General features: G+C 36.3%; 2 protein-coding genes across 2 annotated transcripts; one reads left to right on the top strand and one right to left on the bottom strand.

Moving 5' to 3' along the window:
• The first annotated feature begins 1260 nt into the window (after positions 1-1260).
• LOC119077138 (sodium- and chloride-dependent glycine transporter 1-like) lies at positions 1261-6684 on the top strand. Its single transcript, XM_037184317.1, has 15 exons — positions 1261-1686; positions 1748-1809; positions 1867-1998; positions 2067-2221; positions 2284-2357; positions 3195-3318; positions 3380-3461; positions 3521-3686; positions 3746-3831; positions 4024-4175; positions 4656-4784; positions 4838-5038; positions 5111-5163; positions 6182-6296; positions 6481-6684. Exons 1-15 carry the CDS (start codon positions 1595-1597, stop codon positions 6577-6579), a joined length of 1722 nt encoding a protein of 573 aa, XP_037040212.1. The 5' UTR covers positions 1261-1594; the 3' UTR covers positions 6580-6684.
• Positions 6685-6732: 48 nt separating this feature from the next.
• Positions 6733-7537, bottom strand: LOC119077158 (adult cuticle protein 1-like). The gene is made up of 3 exons (XM_037184348.1): positions 7378-7537; positions 6985-7271; positions 6733-6919 (listed from the first exon to the last, which is right to left on the bottom strand). Exons 1-3 carry the CDS (start codon positions 7381-7383, stop codon positions 6814-6816), a joined length of 399 nt encoding a protein of 132 aa, XP_037040243.1. The 5' UTR covers positions 7384-7537; the 3' UTR covers positions 6733-6813.
• Between the last annotated feature and the right edge of the window lie 2992 nt (positions 7538-10529).

Consider the following 10529-nt stretch of genomic DNA (forward strand, 5'->3'; position numbering starts at 1 on the left):
ATATGATTTTTGCATGCCATCCGAATCTCGTCTATTTGCTGAGTATGTATTAACTCGAAAATAAAATATTATTCATTCTCTTTATATGGCACCCCATACGCGCTTTGCCACCGTTATGGCTATATATGGCCCTATAACTACACTTAAATACAGAAAGCTATCTTTTGCTTTGGCAAGGATTCAAATGCTATCACCTGTCAAATCACAACAGCAATGAAATCCATCAGACTTGTGGTTGTTCGATAGCACGCAAACGATTATCATGCCTATATTTATAATTTGAGCACGCGGAACAATAATCCACTTTAACATTAATTTCTTGGTATATTGTTTTCGATGAGCTGGTTGAAATTACAGAACGCAACACACACTGCATTATGGGGCAGAGTTGCAAAAATATATAGTTCATTCCATATCATGTGTATTGAATGTATTGAAATGTGATAAAAACAGAAATCAATGTGCAGTGCACTGAGCACAGAAAAAGTAGATTTAGGTAAAGATTTACCAGCATATTTTGCCTGACCTTGACCCGTACGTTTAAGTTTATTTTCTCGACAACAAACTCAAACTTTAATTTACAAGGTCATTGTAAGAGAAAGTATTCCTAAATTTGAGGTAAAAAATATTAGGCGACGGTTTCAGGGAGCTGCGGGAATGGACCAATAAAACCACCTTTTTTTAAAATATTTTACCCTGGCTTATGTTTAATGTATTTAACAAAAGAAGTTACAGATTTAATAAATACCATGACGCTCGTGTTGTTCATAGAGTATGAAATGAATTTAATTTAAAATTTTGGCAAATTAAAAATTTTATTTTATTTAATTCCTGAGAATAGGTCTTGGGTCTGACCCTAATCACTTTTCTTAGGCTCAGGTTTTCTTTTCTATAAAATTGTTCTGGAACAATTTTTACATTTTCACCTAGTTTCCACCCGTTGTGAGTATATTAGAACCACCTGTGGTTAATTTCTGATTGTGCATAGGTATCATTTTAAGGAACTACGCACGAAACATATAGTTACGTTATTGCAATGAACGGATGATAATACTAATCATTGAAGGTTGTGTGCATAATACATATATAATACTGCTGTAGCGTCTACGTTGGTAGACTTAAATTTTGAATATTCAGTGATTTCCTACTGTTTCGATCAAATATATATCTGAGAAGTTACGCATTGAACAATTTAATGTAGCACAACTGCATTATTATACACACGAATACACATCATAGTAGAATTATAGCTAAATTAAAATAAAAATAAAAATTTGAAAGATATAAATAGTAACTGACACTACCATTCGAATTCTGTCCACTCTCACGGTTACGAACATTTTGTTCTTATAGTTTGGAGAAGACAGTTTGCTACAAATTAACGCATTCAATCTAAAAACTACTGTGAAAAACCGGTTCTTCGTTCTTATCGCCGTGAAAATTTTTACTTGGGCTCAATTACGAATAAAATAAATTGCCGTAATTTACTACTTGAGTTCAATTGATGCGTACAAATCAGGCGAACATATAACTAGTAAATTGGAGTGCATACTGAGCTTGGTTTCAGTGCAAGCAAGACACATGGTTTGGAAAAATGTGCGCTCAAAAGGTGGAAAATCATGACAGTGAAAATTTGAATCGCGGCCAGTGGGCTTCTAAAACCGAATTTATTTTGTCGTGCCTTGGGTATATTTAGTATTTAAATCAGTTGTAGTTCAAGTGTTGAAAATCTGTTGTTTTTTTGTAGCTATGCTATCGGCATTGGCAACGTATGGAGGTTTCCTTATTTATGTTACAGAAACGGTGGAGGTATTTATAGTAGTTCATTTGAGTTTTTCTTTAAATCATTGTTTGTTTGCCGTTCAGGTGCTTTTCTCATTCCCTACCTGTTAATGTTGTTTTTTTGTGGAATACCCTTGTTTTTTATGGAAACATGTTTGGGACAATTTGCCAGTACCGGATGCATCAGCATGTTCAAAATAACACCAATTTTCAAAGGTATGTCCATCCACTTATTCTCTCATTCATCACCAAGCCGATGAACAAAATTTGTTCGATACTTACAGGAGTGGGCATTGCCATAATGATCGTGAATTTAGTTACTTTGACCTACTTCAACATAATCATTGCATATCCAGTTATTTTTATGCTTAAATCGTGGAGTGCTGTTCTTCCATGGCAAGAGTGTAACAACCAATGGAACACAATAAATTGTATTCAGGTTCATTGCAAATTTGCTCGGTGACAAATTGAAATCGAAATAAGTTCCTGTCTATTTCTCAGATTACGAGTCAAAATAATGGTGCCAATCATACAAATCAACTGCCGTTTAAAACACCAGCTGACGAGTTTTTCCAGTAATTAACATTTGACTTATCTATGTTATGTAATGAACATGTTAGTCCGGTGATGACTGTACCTAGAACTGTGAATTGATAAGTACTCGTCGTGATCGACTAAACTCGACACGACAGATCCAATTATGCTTCTTAGTACTCAACAGAAAATAACACTTGTTTGATCCGTGGTACAGTTCTTAAAAGTACCTGTAACATGACTGGGTACTTTCACAATAGGCTATCATCTGATACCTCGTTTCAAGACGTAGGTCCTTGTGTTACACTTTTAATTTCAATTTCTGTATAATTCAACAAACAGACAAATTAATTCTCTCAAGAGTCAAGAACTGTGTCTATTTACCAATATGTGGGAAATGAGCCAAAGAAATTCTATTTTTAATACAAACAGAAATTGGTACCAAAATAATTCTTTTCCATTTGTGTGCATTATTAATTCAGATGCAGCGCTTTGATGTGTTGATTGTATAAAATTGACTTAACTCTTTCAAAGTCAAGGTATGACAATAATCAGCACGATGCAAACAAATGCTGGTGGGAAAGCACTCCACTGTTGTTGACTGAGTTAATTTAAAATTTAATAAATAAAACGACACCTTCAACAATCACTTCTATCACTTCAAGCATGAGTGGTACTCAAAATAGAGTACTGAAACGGGACAGTGTATCGAACAAATTTTTACACTGAAAAAAAAAATTGGAAACTATTTTAGTACAAAATAGTAATCTCTTTGACAGGTGTCATTCGAAGCACTTTTGCTTGAAGTGCGTTGCTCTTTACCTATGAATCAGTATTTATGTTGGCTCACACATCACCGTTTACAATTTTCTTTTTAGCAATGAAATTTTGAAAATATCAAGTGGCATTGATAATTTGGGTGGAATCGTGTGGTCGGTCTTTTGGGCTGACTTGCTTGTTTGGGTAATAGTTTATTTTTGCATCATGAAGGGAGTCAAATCGGTACGGCATATTCTTAGGCTAAAGATTTTTATTTTATTTACCAATTTTTCCGTTACATTAGGTCGGAAAAGTTGTGTATTTCACTGCAACTTTTCCATTCATTATACTCGCAATACTTTTAGTGAGGGGAGTGACGTTACCAGGTTGGATTTTTTTTTCGAATCAGTAAAAACATTTAAAAAAAATTTGTCGAATTTCACAGGCGCAATGGATGGAATTAAATTTTATTTGATGCCAAAGTGGAGCGAATTACTGAACTTAAAAGTATGGGCAGATGCAGCTCTGCAAATATTTTTTTCGTTGGGTCCAGGATGGGGTGGAATTGTAAATATGGCCAGCTACAATCCCTTTCGAAACAATACAAAATGGTAAAATTTAATTGGACGTGTGTTACAGTGTACGGTGCATCTTATGTTTCAAATTTTAGGGACTCTATTATTGTGCCTGTTGTTAACAGTGCCACGAGCATCTTCGCTGGTTTTGTTGTGTTTTCCGTTTTGGGATTTATGTCATGTTGGTTATCCAATAAGATGTACAGTTCAGAATCGGTGTACTCCGTTCACATGATATTTAAAGAATTTGATTGGATTTTCCTTCTGAATTCTTAAAACTTATTTATCATGTGAACGGGATCGGAATCGTGTGAACTTTACATTAAAAGATTAAGTAGAAACAAAACCCGTTTTTCGTTTTTTATTTTGATAGTTAAAACTGGTCAAGACATTGATAAAGTGGCAACTGGTGGTCCTGGCTTATCGTTCGTTACGATGCCTTTAGCGCTGACAATGATGCCCTTTCCTCAATTGTGGTCCTTTCTATTTTTCTTCATGCTATTTTTATTGGGCCTTGATACCGTTGTAAGTATGATGTCAATTTGTTTAAGAAAATATTCAATAACGAGACATAAAGTTCATTTAAAAACATATGCTAGCGGTCATCCGTGAGATACATCAGTTTATTCACAATTCACTTTCATAAATTAAGAAATGTCGTAACAATATCGTACCTGTCTTTAACCACTTAAAGTCTTGAGTCAAAACTATATAGTCAACGAGCTGCTCATCATCATTTATAAAATTTGTCGTATAATCTACACAATCGAATCATACCAATCGCGTGTGGAAATTCACGCTATCCGCGGTATCCTGGATACCGGGAAGTTTTCAGAAAAATTCTTTAGATACCGGGAAATCGAAAAGATCGGTAAAAATATGTCGCGAAAAATCAAATTTACGATTTTAGATACCGGGAAATTTGACTCGGATACCGGGAAGAAAACAAAATTTCCACACGCGATACCAATCCTGAATCTATTTGGAGAACTCTTCTCGTTTCAGTTTGTACAGTTGGAAGCAGTTTTATCGTCTATAATGGATGAATGCCAGATGTTACGATCGCACAAATCAAAAGTGTTTCTCGTGTCTATTTTTCTGATATTCATAGCATCGATTCCATGTACAACGGAGGTAAGACACTGAATCATTTTGTCATCACATTGACATCAACATTGTCGCTGTAGGGCGGAATGTATGTTCTGCAACTTCTCGATTGGTATGCAGCTTCAATATCAGTCATTTTAATTTGCTTTCTCGAATTACTGTGTGTTTGCTGGTTTTATGGAATCGATCGATTCGTTCGTGACATTGAATTTATGCTCAATGCAAAATTGCATTGGTGGTGGCAAGTTTGCTGGAAATATATCACACCGACTATATTGATGGTATGTTGTACAACGATGGCATTGAAGAATTAAAACTTTTCTTTTAAATGTTAATTTTTCTACCGCTTTCAGTTCATTTTCGTTACGTCCATAATATACAATTCGAATGTTACATACAATGGCGTGTAAGTTTTGCATTCAATTTTTAGCCCCGTACGAAGTACGAAGGGGCTTATAGGATTACGATGCCGTGTGTAATTGATGGAATTCGAAGCAGACGGTAAGGGCATAGTGTTTGCCTATGTTCATAGATAACGAATCCGCAATAAAAATTTTGTCTGTCCGTCTGTCCGTCTGTCCGTCTGTCCGTCTGTCACGTCGATATCTTGAGTAAATCAAATCCGATTTCAAAATTTTTTTTTCCCTGAAAGGTAGTTGAAATAGTGAGGCTAAGTTCGAAGATGGGCGATTTTGGGTCGACCCCTCCAGAGCTGGGGCCCCATAAGTGCACCGACTCGTGAGTTAGACCCCTTGGTGTGAACTAGGTACAGGGCGGCAATCCGTTTTTGCTTGTAGGTTAGTCAAATTTGAACGGATTTAGATGGATTTTGATTTATTAGATAGGTATTGACCGTACCAATCAGGGAAAAAAAAGTTTATGAAATTCGGTTTACCGGAGCGTGAGCTAGGTCTCTTGGAGTGAGCTTATATGTGGCTACTCGGCCGTACAGTGAAGGTGGTGTTTTTTGTTAATATCTCGAGTAAAATTTAACCGAATTTCATGAATTTTTTTTTGTTTGAAAGGTACTAATGAATGTAAAGCAGCCGTTATACTTTCCACCTCCTAACAAAATGGCCGTCGGCCGGCATTTTGGATTTTTGTAAAATCAATATAAATAGGTGAAAATGATAATTCCAAAATCACTGATCAGTGGGAAGTGTAGTTTGTGTTACTTTTGAAAGGAACGTCGTACGGGGCTTCGTAATTGCGCTATGCGCAATTTTTAAGACGTACACATTGCATAAGAATTTTACGACGTTTACGGGCGCAATAGGCTTACGGTAAGAGTAGGGCGACGGACGAAGTAGGGTCACGTGCGCAATAGATGTACGGGTTTGTACGGGGCTCAGTCGCAGCAAACGCTCCGACTGTTCTGACGGCTCGTTTTATTATTTTAATTTTCATGTTCGTAATTCAAACAGATCATATCCTAAATGGTCTATAACCTGTGGATGGCTGTTGTGCTTGACATCGATTACTGCTATTCCGACTTACATGCTTTATAAACTTCTTATTACGAGAGGATCACTAAAAAAGGTAGCTATTTCATCAGGGTGTATCTTAGAAAATTCATTTGCTGGATTTGCTAGAATTTTCAAAAGAGCCCCGGGAATCTTATTGTCCTCCAAATTGTCAGCTTAATTTTCTTAAGCTTGAGAAGAATTAAATTTTTCGAGAAACATTAGACTCATTAGATCGATCAATCCAACGAATCTTTCAGAGAATAGCAATTGGCCTAACATCACAGGACTGGGGACCTTCAGATGCCCACACCCGGCAAGAATGGATTGATCACGTTGCGGAAATAAGAGACAGATGAATTTGAATTTCATTTGATGCCGGAACAGTCGACAAAATAGAAATTAAGATAGAAGTAGTCAAACGGAACTGTTTTCAATCGAAAGATGATATAAATGAGATTTTTTGAATTTTTGTTTCTCTTTCAAACCCATAAAGATCAAACCACAATTGATTTTCTTGGAAATTTTTTTTTTTATTTCCTCCAAAGCATCATACAAATTTGTGTGTCCAAAAATAACTTTCTTTTGAGAATTTAATATGTTCCTGGTGCTGATTCAAGGTTGACCGATGAGGCTGATAGGCTGTGTCCAGGTAATGGAGCAACATGTACTGCGCCCTTGTTGATAGCTGTGTAAGTTCTGTTTTGGAACGGTATAAATAATGAGAAAATGCTCTTTACTGGAATTCACGACAATGTGGTTACCCTTCGGCTGCGACTGGAACGATGGTAGCTGGAGAACGGAGTTCAGCATAGGTGTTAATTTCTGGATAAGCACGGATAGCTGGTGCATATTCGTAGTTGTAGAATGCTGGAGCGGCAGCATATGTTGGTGCGGCAGCATAGGCAAGGGGATAAGAACGAGCGGTGTAGGACAATGGAGCGTATTGATATGGGGCAGCATACGGTAGACTATATGCCAATGGGGCGATTGGTGCATAACCAGCTTGAGCAGAAACGGCCAAAGCCATCATGACTACAGCAATTGTGAACTGTAAATTTATCAATGAAATTAGAAATTTGATTTCCACAGTACAGCAACCACTTTATCGCAACAACCAAAATTAATAAATAACACAAAACACTTCTATATTATACCTTCATAATGGTGATTTGAGGTTTTCGGTTTTTCAACACTTGACTTCTTTAAGCGAATAACAAGTAAATTCTGAATTGTTACCGTTCCGTTCGATTCTTTTATACAATTTTCAACAGGACAAGACTATCACCCGTGAGTGTAGGAACAACCGGATCAACATTCGTATATAGGTAGTTGACTAGTGTAATAACATCTCGATGCTATTAAAACCGAATCAATTGTATTAAATAGGGCGTGTCCATTAATTGTATGGATATCATTAACATCACTTATAGAGAACATGTATTGTCTTATTTATGTGTACCTGACTTACGTCTGGAGTATTTTCATATGAACCAATGAATTACAAGATAATGTCAACAGAGACAATGTTAAATCTTGTGGACGCATATTTTTGCTCTAAAAACGTATATATTCATATCTATAGCTGTCTTATGGTCTGTTCCAATTCTTTGCACTAAACGAGATTAAAGTACAAGTGAATGTAGTTTTCGATTATACTCACATTACACTTGTCTTGGCATTGTAACATTGAATTATTTTTTTTGAATTAATTTTTTTTTTTTTACAATTTACAACAAGATCGAATGCGTATGTGTAACGATCGACATTTATATTTCCGCATGCGAATATCTTTAAAAATTTCAAAAATTTACATTCGTAGGTTGTTGAACGATAATGTAAATCATTTTCCAACTTATTATTTACAAACAAAAAATAATTGGATCGGTTACCTTTTTTATAGTCTCGTAAAGCTGTCAATTAAAATTGTAATAATTATTATTGCTGCTCAGGCTGATAAAAACATCCTAAAACAAGATGTGTTCGGTATCTTGTATATTGGTAATTTTTAAATTAAGTTCTTTACCATCTACATAACTGCGTCAACATCAGATGTCGGTTCGTTTGTGATGGCCTTGAGATTAATTAAAAAGACATGGCGATAATTCGCACTATCGGATTGTGATGACCTTGAGAATAATTAAAAGACATGTTAATAATTCGCACTATCGGATCGTAATTTCATCATACATTGTTACTGTTGATACAATTTTGTTCATCTATTGGATAGTCAAATAGACCCTTTGACAAATGGTTAGAATTTCGGCATCACATAATCTATTCTTCCTTTTCGTCCGGAGGGATTCTTTTCAAAAACGACCTGCCTATATGTGCCTAGATAGGTATTGGTCCCTAGAAGCCAAAACCACTTTCAAAAAAATTTGTCTAAGCTTGTCTGGCTAGTGAGAGGTGACCAAAAACCGAAAACATGCACTTTTCTTATGGAAATTTCTCGTAGGCCACGAAATTTTTTGAGTAGCGATACTGAACATCAAATTTCCATATCGAAACCACATACATCGAAACATTACCCATGCATGTTTGGTATTATTGGAAAGCCCAGTATCAAATGGGGAAAACGGTTTCTTTGTGTTTCTGTTGCTTTTCGGATTAACGGCTACCGTTAGAAGTTCGCCAAAATTATCAATTTTTTACCCAAACTTTCAACTGGTCATAACTTAGTGTGGATGAATTTTAAACCCAACAAGATCCAATCTGCCCCGAAAGTACATTCAATTACCTTTCTAATGACACCCCACACGACCTTGTACGTTTCGTGGCCTACGAGAAATTTCCATTAGAAAAGTGCATGTTTTCGGTTTTTGGTCACCTCTCACTAGCTAAGACGATTTTTTTAAAAAGTGGTTTTGGCTTCTAGGGACCAATAATTATCTAGGCACATATCAAAAAATCCACTAGAAAATGCGTCCGATTTCGGCAGGTCGTTTTTCAAAAGAATCCCTCCCTAGGTAAAGTCAAAGTTAATACACAGCACGGTGTGCCTGAACCAAATTTAATCAACAATTTTTGCACCTCTTCGTATTTCTCTTCGTATTTTACTTTTTCGGGTCATAACAAACAACTTTTGTTCGAAGGGTAGAGTGGCGCAACGGGCGCTTTTCGAAATAATGTAAAACATTATGTGTGTTTCATCGATTTCCATACATTTTTACGAGGTACCTGAAATTGGCGAAAATAAATCTCCTCATATATGGAATGTGTCGATTGAATATTGTTTGTGAACACAAATTAAACATTTTCTTGTATGGTGACACCAATGGGAAATACATGAAAGTTGTTAGTTATGACCCAAAAAAATAAAATACGAAGAGAAATCAGAGGTGCAAAAATTTGTGATTAAATTTGGTTCAGGCACACCGTGACAGAAAAGCCATTTCCATCATTAGTCCCGTTCTTGGAATATATGGTATTTTCTGCAACGGCGTTGCAAAAAATGGACGATTTGATGCGTTATTCGGGTCACGTTCGATAGCTCAATTCCTGTCGACTCAGCTAAATTTTACAACTATCCGATCAAACAAGAAGTGTCGGAGCTACAATAGATTTAAAGATCGATAAATTTAACCGATTTTACAGGAGATTTAAATTTATCAGCTCCGTCAACTGCTGATGGCAATTGGTTTTTCATACTTTGTCGCACTTTTTCTCCGTCGGCACAGCACTGCTTCAGTAGCAGGGATGTGCCGTCGGATATGAAAAATATTATTCGTATCACGAACTAAAACTCTTTTTTAGCGTGTGAGAGGTTTCCAGATGGAGCCGAAGGGGAGGTTTGGAATCGAAATCAAAATATACTATTTGACTATTTCATATTTTGCTTTTTGTCACTAGCGACTAGCGATGAAACCGATCTTTCATACCTAGGACCCAAAAAAGGCCACTTCGTCGCACTTTTTCTCCATCTAATATGAAAAATACTATTCGTACCACGGACTAAAAGTCTTTTTAGCGTATTCGATGCCAGACCTCGCCTTCGGCTCTGTCTGGAAACTTCTCACATGCTAAAAAAGACTTTTAGTCCTATGTGCGAAATGTACTATGTACTATCTCATTCATGCGGACCAAAAATGTCATTCACCAGGTAGAGAGCCAAAACAACAATTTTTTCATACCTAGGACCCGAAAAGTGCGCTCTTTTTTGCGTCCAATATGAAACATACTATTCGTACCACGGACTAAAAGTCTTTTTAAGCGAATTCCGATCCAGACCTCGTCTTCGGCGTCTGAAAAACTTCTCACACGCTAAAATAGTCATTTGTGTACCTGTTTTGGACGATTGATTTAAGGC

The sequence above is a fragment of the Bradysia coprophila genome, unplaced genomic scaffold (assembly GCF_014529535.1).
Source record: "Bradysia coprophila strain Holo2 unplaced genomic scaffold, BU_Bcop_v1 contig_232, whole genome shotgun sequence".
NCBI lineage: Eukaryota > Metazoa > Arthropoda > Insecta > Diptera > Sciaridae > Bradysia > Bradysia coprophila.